General features: G+C 46.6%; 1 protein-coding gene across 3 annotated transcripts in view; it reads right to left on the bottom strand.

Moving 5' to 3' along the window:
- The window catches only part of PDE1B (phosphodiesterase 1B), a 37644-nt gene extending 22463 nt beyond the window's left edge, over positions 1–15181 (bottom strand). Inside the window, exons 1-2 of one of the 3 annotated variants that reach the window (XM_027858104.1) lie at positions 15139–15181; positions 14872–14995 (exon numbers count right to left, since the gene is read on the bottom strand). In XM_027858104.1, coding sequence (XP_027713905.1) covers positions 14872–14981 — 110 coding nt within the window. In that variant the 5' untranslated portion in view covers positions 14982–14995; positions 15139–15181. Of the gene's footprint in view, positions 1–180; positions 358–732; positions 763–14871; positions 14996–15138 lie in introns of those variants that run through there. The other 2 variants (XM_027858106.1, XM_027858105.1) reach the window with 2 other exon arrangements.
- Between the last annotated feature and the right edge of the window lie 7186 nt (positions 15182–22367).

The following is a 22367-nucleotide window of genomic DNA, read 5'->3' as shown; positions in this document are numbered from 1 at the left end:
GAAAAGTTGAGGGGCAGGAAGGACAAAGGCAGGCGTCTGTATTAAACAACCGCCAGATTCTCTGTGTGTTTTTCCCCCAGCTGCTAGTAGCTGTTAGACCTTGGATCTCACCCAAACTACATCATTAGTCTGGCTTACAGGGGACCTGCAGCCCCCCCAACTATTCTTCCCAGCTCCTACCTGAGAATGGGGCCCTGAAGATGACTCCTCTGCACCGGTATAGGGGTGGCCATGGGAGTCAAATCCCTTCTCTGGAGGTCAAAACACTGCTCCTGAGGCCATCGGGCCCCTAAGGGAAGTTGCTCCTGTTCAGCCCCCTGGCTTCCTCTCTGAGTCCCCTCCTCAGCAAGGCTTTGCTGGGACAGAGGAGAACTCTGGGGAGGGGAAGAGAAAAAGACCAGGCTACAACCCAACCCACAGGAACTGGGTGAGAGGCCTGGGATCGGAGGAAAGTTTCACATCTGAATCAGACCAAAAACAAGAAACTGTTCTCAGAAGGATCCCAGAAAGGACAAAAATAGCCCAGCCCTGCCCAACTCCAGAGACAGGGGACCATTCTTCTTTACAGAGAATGAAGAAGAACAGGGAGGTGGAGGAGGCAGTGATTAGGGAAGAGGCCCAAGGAATCTGGGTGCAGGGTGGGGAAGCGTCACCCAGAATGTCTACCTGAAACAAGGCCCAGGCATCCCAGCTCCCAGATGTTAGTGACCAGCAGTAGTTCACCAATCCTACCTACTCCTTGATTTGGTTCAAGCCCCAAATCCTGGCCTTTTGTGTCTGGGGATATAGCAATGGGCTTTGTTAACAGCTAGAAGGGAGAAGATGAGACTTGAGGGTGAACTTCCCCCACTCCGCTCCCACTAACATTGGCAAAAACTGGTAGAGTAGAGGAGGAGTGCAATTAGAAATAGCCAGGGTGTTTCCTTTCCCCTTAACCTAGGGGAAAGGAAGGGACGGGAAAGATTCATTCGGCTACAGTAGCATTTATTCAGCCCAGAGGCGAAAGGATGAAGTGAATGTGGAGTCAGGATGTTTTGCACCATTATTCCGAGGTTCACTCTGAGGCTGTAGCAAAACGGAGACTGGCCCCCACCAAAAACTGGAGGGGGGCCGAGGAGGGGGGCGGGGGCGAAGAACGTACAGACACCAAAGACCTGTGGTGAGCCTGTTCAGCCCGGAATTCCAGCCTGCTTTCTGATTGGCTAAGGGATTCAAGCCCCCGCCCAAACCCTGGTTGTCTGTGAGATGACTTCATTTTTAGGAACCAAGATATTGCCTACGACTGGTTTGTCCATGGCATGGGAGGAGCCAGGATAGAGTGGCTGGAGGGAAACTAAGCTAGATGCAGAGGTGATTTTTAGTCTAGAAACTGAAACGGAGGGAGGGGGCAGGTAATCATTTCAGATGATGGGGACGGAGCAAAGAGCAGGGATTTTACAGCAGCGAGTGGAGGCTGAGAGAGATGCATTTACCTAGCCCTATGGTAGAACCATATGATTATACAGCCGTAGACTATAGAAGAGAGGCAACAGGGATTATATTTGGACCTTAGGGAGAACTTCTTTTTGGTCAACTGATAACAGAAGTTGGGATAGAGAGGTTTTAAAAGAAGAGGGGCAACTAGGTGGTGCAGTGGATAGGGCACTGGCCCAGGAATCAGGAGGACCTGAGTTCAAATCTAGCCTCGGACGCTTACTAGCTGTGTGACCCTGGACAAGTCACTTAACCCCGATTGTCTCAAAAAAAAAGTAAAAATAAAAAAGAAGAGAAGCTCCTTTTTCTGCTCAATCATTCAGTTTCTCTATCAATCATATAAGAAGCATCCGCTACATTCAGGGTACACTGTGCGGCCTTCTCAAGGCATTAGATTTGAAGTCAGGACCTGAGTTCAAATTCGGACTCTGCTACTTAACTACCTGTTGTCACCTTGGACAAATCCCAAATACTCTGGGCATCAGTTTTCTCATCTGTAAAATGAAGCAATTGGAATAAAGATATTCTCTAAGGACCCTTATAATTCTGAACAATAAGATGCTTTGATTGGTTCCTTAGTTTGGCATGGAGGCAGGAACTGGGCCCAATGAAGAAACATGAGGTGTGGTCTCCAATGGAACATTTTAAAGGATACAATGCCTGGCCAGAGGGAGCTCCTGGGGTGAATAGTTTTCCTATCTACTGGCCCAACTAATTCTCTGGATAGCATGGCCCTGTCAGCAAGAGGCCAACCTTGGAGTCAGGCCTGGGTTCACATCATGGCCCTGATTTATACTAGCTATGTGACACTGTCATTCAGTGGCTCGGTCCCCCCCTCCCAAGTCCCCGCTCCCAAAGCAGTTCTCTGACACTGTACGTTATAGAAGCTGGCAGACTGATATATCTTTAGAGAGAAATTCCACAGCAGGAGTTCCTCTTCAGTGATGAAAGCACAAGAAAGGCACTCACACACACTACAGGATGCTGCACTAAGATTTAGGAAGAGCTACAAAGGTGACCAGTTTGCCATAGGTTCAGGACCTTTACAGACAGGACTTAACCTTTTGCTATGCCAATATGCTTACTTAGGAGGTAAATGAGGGCCTGGGAAAGTAGGAAACCCTGAGGAAAATAAAGCAACAATCCTTGGCTCTGACCCTGACAGTATCCTAACCACAGAGACCAACCTGGGCAGCTCTCCAGAAACGGTGCTCCCCAGACCAGCCCCCAACCTGCTGCCTCATTCCTTGACCTCCTAAACCACCAAGGAAGGCAGCTAACCTCCAGCCCTCCAGGTGTGAGGCAGTAGGGCCTCAGTCTAAAAGAGACTTCACTCATCCTAATTCATTCTTCAGCTAATGTGCCCAAACAATTCCCATAAGATGAGATGGTATCATGTTTAATAAAATCTTCCAGAGATGCTGATTCTACCTGTTAGGCTGGGCCTAACCACTAGGTAGGGTAGCAGATAGAGAGTGCTGGACTTGGAGTCAGGAAGACCTAAGTTCACATCCTGCCACAGACAATCCCTAATTGTGTGAACCTGGCTCAATTTTCTCATTTGTACTACACAGAGGTTGAATTTGATAGCCTCCCAGGTGCCTTACAGCTCTAAATCTATGATCCTAAAGCCTGTTGCTGCTAGGAAGTTCCTCCTTATGTCTAATCTAAATCCACCCTGCCATAGTTATCAAGCATTGGGCTGTCTTCAGAATAGTTATCCCCTCCTGGCTCCCAAAGCAAACGCTCTACTTAGCCTGAACTACACAATGACAATGTAATGTTAACACCCAGGCTGCTGATGAGACTGCTGGCCTCCCTTCCTACCTCCCTGGAGCAGGGGTAACATTAGCTTGATTCAATTCAATAAAACCTCAAAAAAGAAGGGTCTTACACAGTGCTTAATAAATGTTTGTCGGGGCAGCTAGGTGGCTCAGTGGATAGAGCACCGGCCCTGAAGTCAGGAGGACCTGAGTTCAAATCCAGCCTCAGGCCAAACACTTGACACTTATTAGCTGTGTGACCCTGGGCAAGTCACTTAACCCCAATTGCCTTTAAAAAAAAAGAATATAAAAAATAAATGTTTGTTAACTTTAATCTAGGATAGGTAAAATAATCGAGTCCTGTTTGTACTACCTGGCCTACAGGCAGGGCAATAGATATGGTAACCCCAGCTAAGGTCAAATGTACTACCTTTTTTCCAACTGCTAAAACTGGAAATAAACCTAGGAGCGTCTTCCTCACTATGGCCAGCACCAAAATCCTCCACCCTTGGGAGACCTAAGAATAGAGGCAACTAGGTGGCCTAACAGATGGAGCCCTGGAGCTGGAGTTAAGAAGACCTGAGGTAAAAATCTGTCTTTGGACACTTACTACCTGTGTGACCCTGGGCAAGTCACTTAACTTCTGTCTACCTCAGTATCTTCATCTGTAATATGGGGATAATAGTAAACCCTAACTCCCCAGGTTATTAGGAGGATAAAAGGAGCTATTTGTAAAAGTGCTATATAAATGCTATTATTATTAATAGCAATGATTATAATAACAAAGGATGATTTTGTAATAGCAACTAAAGGTGAGGAAGGCAGCATGTGCGTTATGACTGTCATTTTAACAGCTGAGAAAGCAGAGATGTTCAGAGAGATTGAACAGCTAAATTCAGATGCAGAGGGGCATTAAAGAGAGGGCAGTCTTGGTTGGTGAGAGGAGCTAGAGGTCCACAAACCCCAGATGACAAGGGTACGTGAACAAAGCTAAGAAGAGGAATATGAGGGAAGGTGGGACGCTGACCCAAGAGTCGCTTCCCCAGATCCTGATCTGTTCCCATCTTATTTGCACCCTGGTCCTTAATGGCAAAGCTACAACCCCACCCCACTCCTTTCTACCCCTCTGTACTGTCTTTCCCTGTTCTGATGGGATAGGGAGGCAGGAAATAAACCAGTGACAATAGTCCATTAGAGGGTGAGCAGATTGAAGATCTAGAGGGCTGGGAGCTCCCCTGTAGCCACCTGGGTCCAAGATTCACATTCCCACCACCACCACCACTACACAACATGCCCTTACTTTCCATAGCTGTGCCCACATCCCCAGCTCTGGCAGCTGGTTGGGCAGAGTGGCGGGGGCGGCACCAAGAGATAAAAATAGCCCCCCTGGTGGCAGAGCTGGGGGAGCCATCCTGAGAGTCAGCAGGGCCCAATAGTGTTAAAGCAGTAATGGGAGAACCAAAGCGCAGGGGAACCAATCTTGGTCTAAGATAACACTAGAGGAGAGAGGCTAGGGCTGGGGGAGAGAGGCTGAAAGGAAATGGGGGCAAGGAGAGAAGAGCAGGGGCTCTGGGATATCGTGAAAAACAGGCAGTGACTGCTCCTAGACACTGGCCAAGAGCTAAAAGGAAGGATTCAAGCTATCAAAGCAGCTTAAAACAGCTCTCAGCCTTTCCCTGCTGCTACACCCTGCCCTCCAAGCTCTGTTATCTACCACTTGACAAGAACATGTTTCTGACAAGTGTCCCCTGGCTCGGGCTTCAGCGTTTTCTCCCCTCCGTTCAGGTCAGATGAGGACCAAGGGCTGCAATGCTAAAGAGCCAGAGAGCATAATGATCACAGCCTACCAGGCCAGGCCCCAGGGCAATGAGAACCCACCACCCACAGAGGGTCACTTCTCCTACCAGCTCAAGGCCGTGCCTGGGCTACGGGGAGAAGGAAGTGAGGAGAAGACCCTTGGAAGAACAGAGATGGGAAAGTGAAGAGGGAGGGGAGAAGATGTGCGGAGGAGAATCATATCCTCAGGAGCCAAGAGAGAAGAGGAAATCTGCCTCCAGCTCACACCCTCACCTGTGTTGCCCCTTCTCCTTCCTCCCTAGTGCTAATTAACTGCTTGTTAAGCCACCCTCCCCACAGACTATCTCCCCCCCCAGCTGGTGATACCTCATCACTAGCAGATGTTCCTAACAGATGCCCAGGACCCAGGGGGCCCAACAGACATTGGAGGGCAACCCTGGATGGGAGCAGAAGGAGGAAATGGGGAAAGAGATTCTGCCTCTGGGCAAGGTACTGCCTGGGTTAAAAGCAGCTCAAGTTGGCACAGAGGAATAGGTTGCTTGGGTCCCTTTTCCTAAACTACAAAGTTTGTTCCACCCATTTGGCTTTCTGCCTACAATTCAGACCTGACCAAAGAAGGCGGAGACTGAGTTAATTAAAGGAGGGTGAAAGACACCTCTAACTTTCCTGTCTAGCCTAAAGTTCCTCACACATTTGCAGGTAAGAATTGATTCAATAAACATTGGGCTTTAATGCCAAGAAGTTCACCTCAGTTTCTAGTGCCAGGGGTGCCACCCCTGAGTCTCAATTAGTTTTTCTAAGAGCATTTTCCCAGCAAATTTCCCTGGCAAAAAGAGACAGGTAGAGAAAGCAAACTGTTAAAAGAATGGGGGAGAGGGAAACTTTCCAGGTTAGGCCAAGCATTAGTTGACCTTTTGCTCTGGAACAACTAAAGCCAGAGATGTGCCAGGGAGAAACATAAAAGCCCCTCTTTTAGCATAATCATCCCTACCTGCCTACCCCATGGGGTTTCTGTGAGTATCCAGTATAAAATGATAGCTAGTATCTAGAAAATACTTTAAAGTTTGCAAGACGCTTTCCAAATATCACATCTTTTTATCTTCACAATGCTGGGTGGTGAGTTCTATTATTCTCATTTTATAGGTAAGGAAACCGAGGCAAACAAAGGTTAAGTGACTTGCCCAGGGTCACAGAGCTAGTAAGTATCTAAGGCCATATATGAACTCAGGTTCACATATTTGGCTTTAAAGTTTAGAAGTCACTTTACTTACATTGTCTCATTTGCCCCATGAGGTAGATATTATAGCTGATATTATTATTCCCATTTCTTTGATGAGGAAACTGAAAGTCAGAGAGGTTAAATGACTTGCCCAGGGACACAGAGCTAATAAGTATCAAAGACATGATTTGAATCCATATCTTCCTGACTCCAAATCCAGCACTCTATTTACTACATTTTGTAAACTATAGAACACCATGTACATTTCAGTTGTTTTTATTATTCTCATCTGCCCTCTTCTCTCCATGTGCTGATGCCAACACGTGATAAAAGATCAGGGACCAGTGAGTGAAGGACAGGAAAAGAAACCTCAGGCCCCATTCACTAAGACAAAAACCTACATAGCCAGAATCCCTGTCCCATCCCGTTCCTTGCTAATGTCAGCACCCACTACCCCCTTTCTGCATTTGCATAAAAAAGAATTCTTTTCAAACCTCTCTCATGATTTGCCACAACTGCAAAATCTACTGTCCCAGAGTTGTGCTTATTAGCATTACCCCAGATGCCTATTTTCTGACTCCTCTGACATCCCCACTCTCCCAAAGCCCTCCCAAGATTAAAAAGCTCTGACTGACCCCATCCGAGCACACCCTTCCACTCAACCTCCATTTTTGCTCCCAATATGCCTCCAGTAGTTTGCTGTCTGGCCAGGGAAGCTGAGGGAGGACCAAATATGATTTTCTCTAGTGAGAGTTGAGTTCAAGGGATGAAATAGGGGGTAGGGTGGGAAGGCACAAAGTGGGGAGGAGAGCAAAACACTAGAAGAGTGAGGCAGTGACCAGAAAATATTAGGTGGACTTCAGTATTGTGAAAGATATAAGTTCTCTTGCCTTTAGACCTTTCCAAACCCACTCACTCCCTCAGCCCCAGCAACTGATATTTGATACCCTTCTCATGTTCTACTTCATGGTTCTACCCAAACATCAAGTCTTTCCTACACTAAAAGATCTCCAAGGGAAAGAGGTGACCACCTTCTTCAGGAGTCTATTTTGGTAACTAGCTACCACTGTAAGTTCCCCCTAATGTCTAACCTCAATCCCACCTACTGCACCTACAGCTGTCTCTTCTGGTTTGGGCCTTGGGAGAGATAGAGCACAGTTATTCTCTCTACCTTGAAAAATCACTCAAGACAATTACTTGATTTCCTTTCTCACAAACCCAACTCAATCCGAGGGAACAACAGGGTGGAAGACCTTACTAAAGAGGTATGTAAAAAGGAGACACTCCAAGGAGGAGGCAAGGACCACTTCTAGGAAAGAATCCAGCTAGAAACAAGTTTAACCTGAATCTTCACCCCAGAAACATCCGGGGGCCATTATAAGGGACCTTCTCTTTCCCAACCAAGGAAAAAAGGGAGGAAAAATGCAAGAAGGAAGCTCTCATGGGAGGAGTCAAAGGAGAGAAGAGTAAGATAGAAGGCCATGGAGGAGGTAGGAAGAAAGAAGAAAAGAAAGGAAAAAGAAAATCAGAAGTAGGGAAAAGGGAAGAAGAGTTGGGGAAAGGAAAGGGGATGTAAGAAAGAGAAGAGAGGGGTGGAAATGGGGCCAAGAGGAAGAGAGGTCAGGAAGAAACAATGCTTCCAGTGTTCTCTTTGACCGCAAAAAAATGGGGGAGAAAATTTCTACTTTTCTGCTTCCCATTAAACAGAGAGGAAAGGAGAATCGACCATTCCAATTTAAGAAGTTGAAAGGGCCTAGAAATAAGTTGGAGGTGGGGTACATATAAGATCCTGAGGCTGGGTAAAGGTGGGGAGAGAGAATAGCTCTGAATCATTCACAAAGCAAGGAGAGTAGAACTGAAGATGCAAAGGGGTTGGGAAGAATAAAATATTTCCAAATAGGTCAATGGAAAAACCTAATGTCACATAGAACTTCAGGACAAAATTGGGAAGCCAGTCTATGGTACCTCTCATGGTTCCAAGGAGGGGCCATCAAATCCCAGACACTGAGGACAATCCCACCCTTAGCCCATCTTTATCTCATAAGATCATAGGGCTAGAACTGAAAGGGACCTCCTCATTTTACAGATAAGGAAACTGAGGCGACTTGTCTAGAAAGCCTCAAAGAGAGAATTTAAACCCAGATTCTCTGACTTCAGTAAAGTACTCTTTCTCTGTGCCTCAAATCTCTGCTGTGTTGGAGAATCCTCAGAAAGGAAGAGCCTTTACCATCTACCCTCTACCAGTCATAACTATTCAATGCTGCAAAATCCTTGCCTTCTGCAGTACAATAGAAAGATCACTGGTCTCATGTGTAATCCTTTTCTTCTGTTCTTTATATATGGAAATGCTCATGTTTGTGGATGTTTGTTAAGTTTAGAATAACCAAAGAAAAAAGAAAAGAAAGAATTACATATCATATATGTGTACATCTACAGATATATGAACATATGTGTACATATATATAGTATGTATTTTATGTGTGTATATTATATGCTACCATATATACGTGTGGGGGGTATGGGTGTGTATGTATATATATTCTGGTTTTTTTTTAAGAGCATTGTGCCTGGAGTCAAGGGTTGTTTGTTATTCAGTCATTTCAAGTATGTCTGACTCTTCATGACCCCATTTGGGGTTTTCTTGACAAAGATATTGCAGTGGTTTGCCATTTCCTTCTCCAGGAAGGAAGCAGCAGAACCAGGATTTGAACCCAGGCCCTCCAACTCAAGAACTGGTGTGCTTTCCACTACTCCATATCTCCCTGTGGTCTAGTGAGGGTCTGAACTGAGACATAAGGTACCTGAGCCCCTTTTCCTCCATTATCCCTTCCCCCTGCTCCTTCTCTATCTCCAGAGTACTCCATCCACTAAATTTCCCAATTTCTGGACCTTTTGTGGATATGCTTGGTCATAAAGATCCTGCTTCCAGGGGACCAAGAAGCAGCAAGTTCATCCTGTAGGTGCCACAGCAATACCTATAGCCCTACTGTCTCCCCACAACTATCATTCTTGCTAAAGTCATCCCATCTGCCTGTTTCTATGCCTCTCCTCCAGATGTCCCATTCCACCAGTGCCAAAAACTCTCCGGAGAATGAATTTCCATGATCTCCCTTGGTCACTTGTCCTTGGCATTCAACAACCCCCATGGTCAGGAAGTATTCCCTGAGCTCTGACTTCAGCATCTCCTGCAGCAGTAACTGGTACCCAACCCTCTCCCTTCTGGGTGAAAAGTTTCATCCAGGCATGATGTTGCTGCTCCACAGATGAGGTTTACAAAATGCTTTCCTCTCTAGAAACAATGAAATAAGTAGGGTATTATTACCTTATTTTACAGATGGAAAAACTGAGGATAAAAAAGGGGTGAAGGGTCAGAAGTGGGGCCCAGGGTCCCACTCTGGTATATGGAAATCGAGCCTACCGATTGTAAGAGCCACTGCACAGGGCTATTAGGTGAAGGGGGGGAGATAAAGGATTGAAAGAGAACAGAGCCCTTTGCGAGCCACAAAGGGGGTTGCCCCATAGGTGATAATAAAAGGAAAGGAGTCAAGCCAGGAAAAAGGGGCTCTGATGTTTCTTCCCACCATTGCCCAAACATAGGGATGCTGCTTCCAGAGGACCAGGAAGCAGTGAGTTCATTCTGTCGGTACTGCAGTAATGCCAGAGCAATAGGAAAGGGGGAGGAGGGAGGAGAGAGAATGAAGAAGATAGTCCTGTTTTCTAAAACAACTGGGAACTGCTCCCCTGTTTCCCAGCTACCAGTAGTAGAATGATACTTTAAGTAGAATAGTAGGTGGTCACCCCCAAGTGGCTCTTATACAATGCTACCCATTTCTAGTTTGCTAGGTCCAAGGAATTTGTCATTAATGAGGCACCTATCCCTTTTCCTTCTGGTACCTCTAAATTCTCCTCGTATATTCAAAAAAGAAGATGCTAACAGTTGGAATTCTGAATTTTCTGTCAACTCCCCTCTCTTATAGCCAACACATACACACACACACACAGAATGATAGTCACACAGAGCCACGTAGAACCACATATACTTCCTCCAACACACTCTCCCAGTGTTGTCTCTAACATTCAAAACATATACATATAATCACATATATTCATACTTTCTCCCACCCACCTAGACACACTTACACACACACATACACAATGCCTAGCGCAAATGTACCACTACCTATGCCCACCATGGTGACACAATCACAAGTATGATCACACACATGAACACACTCCAAGTTTTTTCATTTCCCCTGGGCACCTTCTGCCCTTTCTGGCTCTGTCTTGAGTGTTAGGAAAACAGGGTCTGTCCCTCAAAGCCTTTCAGATATCACTTACCCAAAGTTCTCATTACCTAAGCCGCCAAAGCAACCTTCTTGACCTCAATCTGTCCCAGGGTTAGGAATAGTATTGGACTCCCAGATACCTGGTTCCATGTTCCAACCCCATGGAAATGACCTTAAGTCAGAATCCATGACCTTGAGTCCAGACACCCTCCACTACTCCCCCACCTCTTTAGAAATAAAAAAAAAAGAGGATCTATCATTACACTACACTTGGATTAGAAGGAAAGAGGAAAGGTGACTGTGTCCATAATTTCCTAAAGGGAGCAAGGGGCTATGTTCATTACTCTCCCCTGAGAAATATGGGAATAGTATCTATGCCAGACTGCAGAGAAGAGAGGAATCATGCCTATGCTGCTCTTGGAAGAGAGATAAGCTAAGTCTAAACAGTCTTGGGTCAGAGAAGACTATCATATACTTGTCTCTGAAGGAGGAATTAAGTAGGATCGCCTAGTGCTGTTTCCACAGGTAAAGGGGCTAGTCTGCCCCAAATCCCCTGGGTCATAGTGGGCAGAATTGGAAGGTAAAAATAATTATCTGATGGAATTTCACCACTTGGTAGAAGTGAAGGGAAAACTAGAGAAATAGAGAAGGCACAGTGACCTGCCCCTGCCCCTGTCCCTGCCCCTGTCCCAGGCAGCCACAGGCCTGAACTGGATCAATTTACCACTGTTCATTTGTATGCCACTCACTGCTTAGCCAGGAAAAAACAAACAAACAAACAAACAAAAACCTCACCATATAAAAAAGTCCCATACCACTATTCCTATGTAGGGTGAGATAGGTGGCAACTCAACTCCTTCTACTTCAGGGTCACAGACTCCAGAGGCCATCTTAGCCAGTCTTCCGTGTCCAAGCTGGACAGTTCTATTCTCTCTTGTCTACAGTCTCTCAGGCTTCTCAGTTAGGAAAGCCTTTCTGATGTTTAACTACAATCCCTTCTGTGGAAGAGTAGAAAAACTTCCCTGGGATTTAAAGCCCCATAGACTCCCTACACTGGCTCTCCTGTCTATTCAGACTCCTTCTTATGTGCCCCTTCTGTCCCAGCAGAACCCTCCCTATATTGGGAACCAGGATACCTACTTCCCCTTCCCTGCCAAAATCCCCTCTGCAACACTGTACACTAGGAAATGGGATTTTTCCAACCCCAAGCCTCTTAAAAGAAAATACAAGTGTCCTGCATTAAAGCCATCACTGTCTCTAACTCATCCCCAACCAGGTCAAATACCAGTGATGGTGGAGAGGAGAGGACTCAGAGAGTCGAGCCCTTTGCTCATTACTGTCTAGCCCATTTGTCTTGGTCTTCATTACCCATGCCTACCACCCCAAGGTCATAGCTTCCCACCTCCTGGCAGGACATCAGCCCTCCAGAATTCCAGCCTAGGCTATGGGGCAAAGTTCTCCTTGAAGGCAGTGCTACAGTGGAAAGAATATTGGTTAGCAAATGAGGAGACCTGAATCCCAGTTTGGGCTCTGCCACTAATTAGCTGTACGACCTGATGCATAGCATGTCACTCCTCTGGACCTCAGTTTTCTCATCTGGAAAATGAAGAAATCAACCCAGATAATTCCTAATATCTCTTCCAACTCTAACATTCTATGATTCCAAAAGAAATGACTCTGTTTGTTACCAATTCAGTGTCTACCCAACCCAGAAAGTTGGTGAGTACCCCATTTTCTTTCTCTCTGTAATTCCATGACTTTCAGTTATCTCCCATCGTGGCTCCTCGAAGGCTCTCCAACACTTTTAATGTACAAAACACCAACTAGTGCCAGGGCCCTGAGGCAAATCAAGTCTAGAATCCACTATGACACCCAGCTCCTTCTCTGCTATCGAGAAAAGGGAATTATTTTCCTTTCCAATCCCTCCTCCCTCTAAGAATTTTTGACCTTTTCAAAAAACTGGGATTCGAATCTTGGATAATAATCAAGGAAGCAGCCCTTTTCTGGATAGCTGCCATGTCATCAGGGGATTCCTCTTACAACAATATGTCACTACAGTATGCTTGGCCTTAGTACAGCCTTCATATAGGATAACACCTGCAGGAGCCCAGCCTTGGTTATGGGAGAGTATTTTCCCTGTGAAACTGTGTTACAACAGAGAGATTAGAATAGCTTTCACAATAAAAATAAGTATTATTAGGGATGATAAAATAATAATTTGATGCCATCTAAGCCAACAAGTCTCCAAGGATCATTCCTTCCAATCCCACTGCTCTGTTGAGCTCATGCATTAACAGGGACCCCAACTCCTCCTCATGCTACCTCTAAGCAGGCTAGAGGTCAGGATCCCCTTGAAGAGACTATAGCAGGAAGTATGAGCTTTAAGTCTCAGGTAAGACTTCCTGGTGGTTAGAGATAGAAACAGGTAAAGATATATCTTCTCTGGACTGAAGGAAAGATAATTTTGAATCAGGGAAGGAAGAAGGAGCTTATGTCCTTGGAAAGATGGGGTAGACCAGCCTGAGATACCTGGATCCTTCAACCTGCAGGCCTTCAGACTACCCCCTTTCCTCTAATCCACCTCTCTCACCCTAGGTTCTCATCAACTGAACTTTGTTTTCCATTAAGAATCCTCCAGTGTCCCTCCCCACCCAAAATCAATTTAATCCTGCTTTGCCATTTCTCTGTTCCAAACCTCATTCCAGCCAGGGCTGTGCTCCATTGAGTCCAGAAAATTGCTTTGGCCTGAGGCAGTTAGGAAGAGGAGATGGGGAGGAACATATAAGTCCCAGACTCTCTCAGTCACATATTCCCCATCTGTGCCTCAGTTTTCCCTACAAGATCTCCAACAGCTGATTGATAAAAACTGATCTACAGGGGGTAAAATAGAGTCACAGTCAACAGATTTAGAGCAAGGGACCCAGAAATTCAGTGTGTCTACCCAACCCTGAAAGTTGGTTAAGTACCTAGTATGGTGTGTAACTTAATCCCCCCAGGGGAGCCAGAATTTTGTAAGATCATGGAATTTAGAGCTAAAGGGGACCTTAGAGAACATCTAAGACAATTCCCTCATTTTACAGCTGAAAAAGTCAGGTCCAGAAGATGAATTGGCCATAAGTAGCAGAAGCTGGAATTTGAACCTAGATCCTCTCATTTTAAATACACTAAATATAGGGTGCCCAGGGCCTCCAGTGATGCCAGTTTGATGCTATTAGATGAAAAGAGAGTGAGGAGTTATGTTTACATGGAGCTGTCTCACCTTTTCCACCAGTCACTTCCCTTAACAGACCATGGGGAATCATTTCAGGATGCAGTGATTATCTTATGGTGGATGAGAATGTAGAATGGCTTTGCTTTAGTCTAATGTTGTCCACCTCCTCCCCCTGCTCCCAGGGGCAGAAACGAGTGGCTCTCTCTCCAGACTGAGAGCTGGAGATCTGGACACCAGGGTTCTGCTTTGTCCCATTCACATCTTCTCTCCCCTCAATGGTTCTGTCACAGTAAAGCTAGAGGGTTGGAAGTGCTTGGGGATCCTGGAAGATCCTACATAAAAACAGGACTTTGGGATTATTTACCTCCTTCCCTTGCCAAACACCTTTCATCTCTGAGGAGGGTTATACCCCTCCCCTACTCCCTGGTGGATTCCTTCATGAATATGAAGGGTGATTCCATTCATTCCCACACATACACTACATACTTCTATTTCTGCCCTTGACACCCCAGGCCAGGAACCCTGAGGAAAGATGAGGGGGCCAGTATGGGGCTCTCTCTACCCAATTCCCCAACTTCTCCTACCCCCTGGTGAGATATATGAAAGTCAAGAGCTGCCAATCCCAAGCAACTACATATTACCCACAGGTTGGCATGCTTTGGGCATGTCACTGTGGGCACACAGTGCAGCTGTACATTTCCCCTGCCCACTAGCATGGATATATACATACACACATTTTTGTCACATCTAGCCATCCCTGAATATATCTTTGTCAACCATGGCTGTTGATCACAGGTTCATGCCAGGACCTCTCTCCTTGCTACATATGTCACTCATGCCCCCAGAGACAAGCACTCCTGTCTCCCTCATCTTTCACTTTATAACTCTATTACCCCCTTCCACTTGCACACGACTCACATGTGTGAGTGACCAAGCATGTCAGGGCCATGTCACCTTGTACCTGCCAATGTGTGTGGCCACCAGCCCTCACCAAAGCTCCCCTCACCCTGGGATGGCTCCAGAGGGGCATCCCGTCCCCCTCCCCCGACCCACTCTCTGCTCCCTGTTGGGGGGGGGGCTGCTCTGCACTGGGAACCAGGCGGAAGAGGGGGCTGCACTCACAGGGACCGAAGCTTAATCCACATTTTCTTGCTGGGGGCTGATTTGAGCTCCAGGGGCGACGTACAATCGGACTCCAGCATCTCCTGGGGACTGCCAGGGGACAGCTCCATGCTCCGCTCAGCCGCTGTGGGAAGGAGGTAGGAAGGAAGCAAGAAAGGACAGATGGAGAACCTCTCAGACCCCGGCTCGAGTCGCCGCCCTGGTAGATCCCTCTCACCCCCAGCCTCCTACCCGTGCCCCCCCCCCCCCCCCCGGTCTTCTTCCCACCTGCGGCTGGCTAAGGCCAGCCAGGCCGGTGTGTTTGAGTCGGGGCCCCGGCTAGGCTGCAGCGCCTCCTCTCCGGCTGCCCAGCTGAGCTCCGGGCTGCTTGTCTGTGTTGTCCCCGCGGCTGCTCTGCCTCAGCCGCCTCCTCTGCCTTCCCTCCTCCCTCCTCCTTCCCCTCCCTGGATCCCCTCCTCCTCCTCCTCTCCCTTCCTCCTCCCTGCTCTCTCCTCCCACCCCTTTGCTGTCTCTCATTCCTCTCTGTCTTTCCTCTCCATCTCTCCTTCGCCTCCCAGTGTTACACTTACAGGAGACGGGGGGGGGGGGGGGAGGAGGAGGGGGTTGTCACATACACAGCCAAACACAGCCCATAGGGGTGCACTGGAAAGCCGCGGTGCGGGCACACACACTCATTCACACACACACAGGCCAGACCACCTGGTGCGTGTTCCAAGGCTATCAGCCGAGTCTACATTTGCAAGCATGCCCTTTTATTTGTTTTGTTGTTGGGGTTTTTTTGATTGTTTATTTGTTTGGGGAGGGCGGCAGTGGTGGTGTCATGAGCAAAATAGCTTGACTGGCCATCAGTGTGTTGGGAAGCCCTCCGTTTACATTCCCATTTGAAGACAGTTATGATTCCATGTGTATCTGTGTCTGCCCACGTGTTCACATATGTGTAGCTGGGTACCTGAGGGGACGTATATGTGTCTTCATCTTGGAGTGTGTCTGCATTAATCCATTGCATTAGTCCATAGTCTCCCTGGTGGTAGCTTGAGGCTCTGACATCATGGGGATCCAACTCTCCCTATCCCTGAGGGCCTTCATTCCCTCTTTGAAAGAAAAATGCCAGTGCTTGATCCCAGCTGTGAAGGGATCTGGCTTTCTGCTCCCTCAACCTTCTCTTCGTAGGCCAGCCTTTCTTTCCACCTCTCTGTCTTCGTCTTGTCTCTTTTTCTCTGTCCCTGTCTTTCTCTGCCTCCCTCCCACATTTCATGTCAGTGACTCTCAAGGTCTTTTCTTTGTGTGCCTTTTTTTCCCTTCATCTCTCAAAATCCCCCAGGCTTGAGAGCCCAGTGTCTCTCTCTGTCTCTGTAACTGTCTTTCTACCTATATTCTCTTAGAGTTGAGAAATCACTCTAGCATTTTAAAATCCTTTGGAGTTGATAACTTCACAACCTGGCTTGCCTACTTATCTGGAATCTAATAACCAAAAAAGTTTGTATGATCTAGAGGAAAGAGTATTGAGGTTAGGGTCAGAGACCTCAGATTTTAGTCATATCTCTGCTACTTATCTTTGTGTGACCTTAGCTAAGTCACTTAATTTCCCTGGGTCTCAGTTTCCTCATCTGTAAAATGAGGTTGAACTAGATGATCTCAAAGTTCCCTTCCCATTCTAAATTTATGATCCAGTAATGCAATTAGCTTCTTACTGTCAGGAATTCCCAACTGATGTTTCACCCCAACTCTTAATGATGATATTCTGCTAATTCATTCCTGTTCCATTCTCAGAGAGATGAACCAGAGGACCAAGATTTGAACCCAAGACCTGGTGAAAGAGCAACATTGCTCCATCCCCAGGGACCTCTTGATCACCCTCAGTAGCCACTTTAGCCTGACTCTTGACCCTATTCCCCCCCCCACCCCAGGCTACTGCATTAACTCACATCCCTGCCCCAGGAATTCATCATATGAATCCACTGCTACTTCAACATTGTCTAGAATCGGCAAACAAAAGAGTGAAGGTGTGGGCGTCCAACAAGTCCAAAGCCCCGTACTTGTCCAGGAGCCCAGGGCTTGATCCGTAATTCAAGAAGTTACAAAAGAAGGGGAGGGAAGGGAGGAAGGTCTCCCATGATTACACTGGGACTGAGGGAGGAGAGGTTGAGCAGGGGAGAGTGGCGAGAGGACAAGGGAAGAAAAGAAGGCTGCCTACCCAGCTGAAAGTCCCAGAATGAATGATGGACTGGGCCAGGCCTCCAGGGAGGCTCCAAATCAAGGTTTGGCCATGAGAAAAACATCAGCAAAATGATCTCCCAGAAGAGAGAGGAAAAAAGGCAGCATTGGAGCACACTCATAACCTCAGACTCCAGAGTCTTGTGAGGCAAGGCAAATGTCATTATCATTACTTTGCACAAAAGAAAACAGAACCTTGGAGAGGTCAGGTGACTTATCCAGGGTCACACAACTAGTAAAATCCCAACAGGATATAACAATTTGAAGTCTCCGATTACATTCTTGCCTGATACAAACTTGTAAAGTAGAATGGGGGGAGGGGCCAGCCAAGAGAACCAGTTACTACTTGCTGTTGCAAGAAGCCTAGATAAGGGTTCAAAATGCAGCTTGGCTATTTACTACCTGACTGAGCATGACATTCCACTTTTCTAGTCTCATTTTTCTCATCCATAAAATGGACTAGGGCACCTGAAATATCTTACAGCTATGATTCTATGGCTGAAGCAAGCTAAACCTATATAGCGACTCCCTAGCTTTAAAAGGATATTCAAAACCAGAGCAGGGGGCTGAGAGAGGCTAAGAGATTTGTTGTTGGTCATTCATGCCTGACTCTTTGTGACCCCGTTGGGGTTTTCTTGGCAAAGATACTGGAGTGGTTTGCCATTTCCTTCTCCAGCTCATTTTACAGATGAGGAAACTGAGGCAAACAGGGTTAAGTGACTTGGCCAGGGTCATCCAGCTAGTGAGTGTCTGAAGCTAGATTTGAACTCAGGTCTTCCTGACTCCAGGTCTGGCAGTCTATCCACTGTGCCACCTCACTATCCAAGGTCACCCAGCTACTAAATGACAAAGCCAGGACTCTCCTGTTTCCTCTTCTGACTCAGTTCAGTGTGTTTTTTTTTTTACTGCAACTACAGACTCTCTCCCATTAATCACTAGCTCTAGAATCAAACCTTATTCTCTCCTGCTGCAATTGGAGTCCATTTCTGCTTCAATGACCCTCTGTAAAGAGCTAGGGAACAGAGTGTCCCTGTCCCATTCAGAGGCTCATAGATTACTAGTCAGTACTTTTCTGACCCACACTCCCTTCCTCCCACCTGCCCTACAAAGCAAACACACTCTCTTCTTCACACTTATTCTGTCCAAGCCCTTGCTTGTCACCCCCTGTTACCCAAACCCTTAGTATCTTTCTCCTGCTCCATACTCTGCTCCCTGGAGACCCTCTGCCTTCCTCCCACCCCCAGCCCTACCCCAAACGTTCTCTCCACGAAGCTTCAGTTCTATAGAGTTTGAAAATGATGTTTTGGCAGCAGGTGACGGATGGATGTGATCTGCCTCCTACAGGAAAGCTATTTAAAGGGGCGGCCTCAGCATCCTCTCTTTCCAGAGTGACAGAAGAGAGGAGCCTTCTCTTCACTCACTCCTCAGCTGCAAATTGAGCTCAGGTTCACTTCTGGCTCTCCAAACTTACAAGCCAGGGCTGCTGCTGCCAGTTGCCTAAGCAGGTGGGAGGGAGAGAGAGAGAGTACATGGCAACTCCCAAAGGTGTGGGGGCTAGGAGCTGGGGGGGGGGGGGGGGATGATCATTTCCTTTGATGACAAGTACTTAAGAAAAGAAGGAGGTTGAGATGGAAAGAGGTAGGGGGACAACCTTCCTCTATCCGAGTGTGTTTGAACGACAAGTTTAAAGTCAAACTTTTGGGAAAAGAAAAGGAAGAGGAGTTAGGACTCATAAGTCCAGAAAAGAGAGTTCTAGGAACAGGGAGGGGTGAGTTGGGAATTGGTGGAACAAACCTGTAGGTCAGACACACACAGAAATAGAGCAATGATATGAACGGGAAGAAAGGATCACAGTATAGATGAACGCTGAAAGGGACCTGAGAGGCCTCCTCGCCCAAATTTCTCACGTTACAGATGACGGTTTTAAAGTCTGGAGTGACCTGCTACACAGGTATTCAGTGGCGGAGCCAGCCTTCAAATTCAGGGCTTCTGACTCCAGATCCAGCCCCCTTTCCACTGTACCGAAGAGGAATCATCTCTACAACACAACTGACCCTAAAGAATACCAAATCTGGGCTTTAAGGAGTCCTATCTTTCTCCAGAACCAGGGCTTCTTCCACCAGGATGCCAAATTCTAGTCCAATTCTAGCAACTAGGTAGGTTAAAATGATCTCTCTCGATCTCAGTCTCTCTCTCTCTCTTTCTTTCCCACATACACACACCACACTCATGCACACCTGAGAAAGCTAGGCCCAAAAGACCAGATCTCTTAATAAGGACTGTCTTTAACTTTTTTCTGTGCCCTGGACCCCCTGGGCTGTCAGTCTGGTGAAGCCTATGGACCCCTTCCCAGAATCATGTTTTTAAATACAGAAAATAAAATACATAGAATTACAAAGGAAATCCACTATATTGGCATAGTTAACACATTTTTGTTAAGTTCCCAACCCCCAAGTTAAGAATCTCTGGTCCTTAAAGGTTCAAGTCTCTGATATATTTCCACCACTTCCAGGAGGAAACCCTGAAAAGCAGGGTACCCTCCCCATGGGGTCACAGGTTCCCATCCTCTTGAGTCACTCCAGACTGGGCCCTGAGCAGGACAAAAGATGAGAGAGGGAAGCAGTGTTTATATGAGCTAATCTAGCACCAGCTCCCTAGCTGGCCCCTCTCCATAGGCTGGGGGAGATGGAGGGGGAGGAAGGTGATTCCATCTCATTGCTGCAAACAAGTTAATGGAGATTTTAATGAAAACGCCAAGATAATGAAAATGCTGAGGCTTAAACTAGCTGCAGACACTCTGCCAGCACTGTCTGTGCCACAGAAGACTGAGCTCCTCCTCCTCTGTCTCCCTTTCCAGTCCTTTAGGGAGGTGAGGGTGGAAGGTTTACCAGATGGGTAGTTAATGAAGTCTCCTATGCTTACAAGGAGTCAGAGGCCCTCGAGGTCATGAAAGCCAACTGCTCTGACAACTGGAAAATCCTCTTAACGGCATTTCATCCTCCAGCCTCTGATTGATAGAGTCATTCATTCAGATGGTACATGATCATTTCATCTTCTAGACACTGCCCCCCCCAGGAATCTATTACACCCAATGCCACTCTGATGACCCAGTGTGGGGTCCTTAAATCCTGACAGCTGAGCCTTTCCAAGGATAAAAGCAACTTGATCTAATGGGAAAATCCTGGGGTTTGGCAGCCAGGAGATCATAAGATCATAGAGCTAGAAGAGACTTAGAAGGATAATGAGTCCAACCCCCTCATTTCACATATAAGGAAACTGAGGCACAGAGAGGTTAAGTGATTTGCCCAGGGTCTCACTCAGCATCTGAAGCAAGGTTTGAACACAGGCCTTGCTAACTCCAAGGCCATTCCCCAATCCACAATGCCAAGCTGCCTTTTGGTTCTAGTAAAAGTCCTGATAATAACTAGCTCTGTGAGCTTGGCCAGCTAATTTAAATTACCTGGACCTCAGTTTACTCATCTGAGAATATCTGGCCCACCTATTTTAAAGAATTACTGTAAGGATCAAATGTAACAATGGTTGTGAAAAAGTTTTGGAGAATTATAAGTGTCATAGAATGCCTATTTGCATATACACACACAAAAAATAATTGTATGGAGACCGCTGCCCCATACAAGGTAGCATTGACTTCAGATCCAGCCTCAAATGCTAACTGAGCCTAAGTGTGTCACTTAACCTGTTTACCTCAGTTTCCTTGACTGTAAAATAGGACTAATAAAAGCACCTATCTCCCAAGATTGTCATGAGAATAAAACGGGATAATTGTAAACCTTCAAGCATTATATAAATACCAGCTATTATTCTCAACCCTCTCTCTGCAGGTTGGCTTGTGGTCTCCTCTGACCCACAAAGGAGGCTCAGCTTATTCTTCAGGGAGCAGATAGAGAACAGATTCCCATCCTCCAAATAATCCAGCAGACTCTTGAAGGCAGCTTTTCAGATCCCTTTTGCCTTCTCTCCTCCGGACAAAGTCACCTCTTTTCCTCATAGTCCTCAGTTTCAGCTCCAACAGGCCTCACTGCCAGGCCTCCCTCTATACTCCCATCTGTCCTGAAACCTGATTTAGAAGACATATTTGGGCTACCACCCAATGGCTGGAAGAGGTGCTATTAGCCCATTCATAAAGCAGGAATCTCTGCAGCTTCTATTCTGAACAAGTCCCTGTATAATGAACAAAGATGCCAGGCTAAGGAAGTTAGCTGAGCCTAGGACCCTTGTGTGAAATGCAAAACCATTCCTGGAAGGCCTCCAATTAAAATATCCTTGTAACCACCACCACCCCAAACATTTTCTCATTTGATTTCTTTTTGCCTACTAAATTCAAGGTCTGCTGCCTTGGATTCAAAATCCTCCCAATCTACCTTTTCCAGCCTTCTCATATGGCTTTTCTCCTTGAACTAAAAAGTCAACAAATTATTAAGTGCTTACTGTGCACTAACTCCAGCCAAACTGGACATCACTCCATTCCCTTAAACTCATTGGTGTTGTCCTACCTCCTCACCTTTGCCTGGAAAGTGCCCCTCCCCACCCTTTGTCTATAGAACTCCTGGCCATTGTTAAGGTCAAACCCAAAGGCCACCTCCTCCACTGCCTTTACTGATTCTCCTCTATAACAAAATTCTTCAACTTTCCATGGCTTTGTTTTACCAGTTATCTAATGCACTTATGCAATATTCTGTATTCTCATGATGCTTGTGTTTTCTCTCTCCTCATTGCCATCTGCACTCAGGCCAGCATCCTTATCTTTCCTTGAAAACTCCAGATTCTGCCCTTGGGTAATTGAGCTGTGGTAGGTGAGCTTTCCATTCACCTCATCTCATCCCCAGTCACACCTCTGCCTTGCCACCATATGCATAGCATTTAGTACAATGTATGCCCCACTCCCCTTTCTATGCCATGCTCCCTTGTTAGAATGTATGGTTCTTGAGGGCAGGGACCAGCACTTACCCACTCCCTGGCCCATTAAGCGCTTAATAAATGCTTTATTTACTTATGACGGTGTTGTTAATCATTTTTCAGTCATGTTGGACTCTTCATGACTCCATTTGTGTTATTCTTAGCAAAGATACTGGAGAGGTTTGCCATTTCCTTTTCCAGCTCATTTTATAGATAAGGAACTGAGTCAAACAGGGTTAAGTGACTTGCCCAGGGTCACACAGCTAGTAAGTGTCTGAGGCCACATTTGAACTCAGGTCTTCCTCACTCCCGGCCCAGCCCTCCATCTACTGTGTCACCCAGCTGCCCTTTTATTTATGGTAAGT

This window comes from Vombatus ursinus, unplaced genomic scaffold (genome assembly GCF_900497805.2).
Source record: "Vombatus ursinus unplaced genomic scaffold, bare-nosed wombat genome assembly UNPS02012709.1, whole genome shotgun sequence".
NCBI classification, from domain to species: Eukaryota; Metazoa; Chordata; class Mammalia; order Diprotodontia; family Vombatidae; genus Vombatus; species Vombatus ursinus.
Note: the sequence above shows the minus strand (reverse complement) of the source record. Positions and strands in the feature narration are given on the sequence as shown.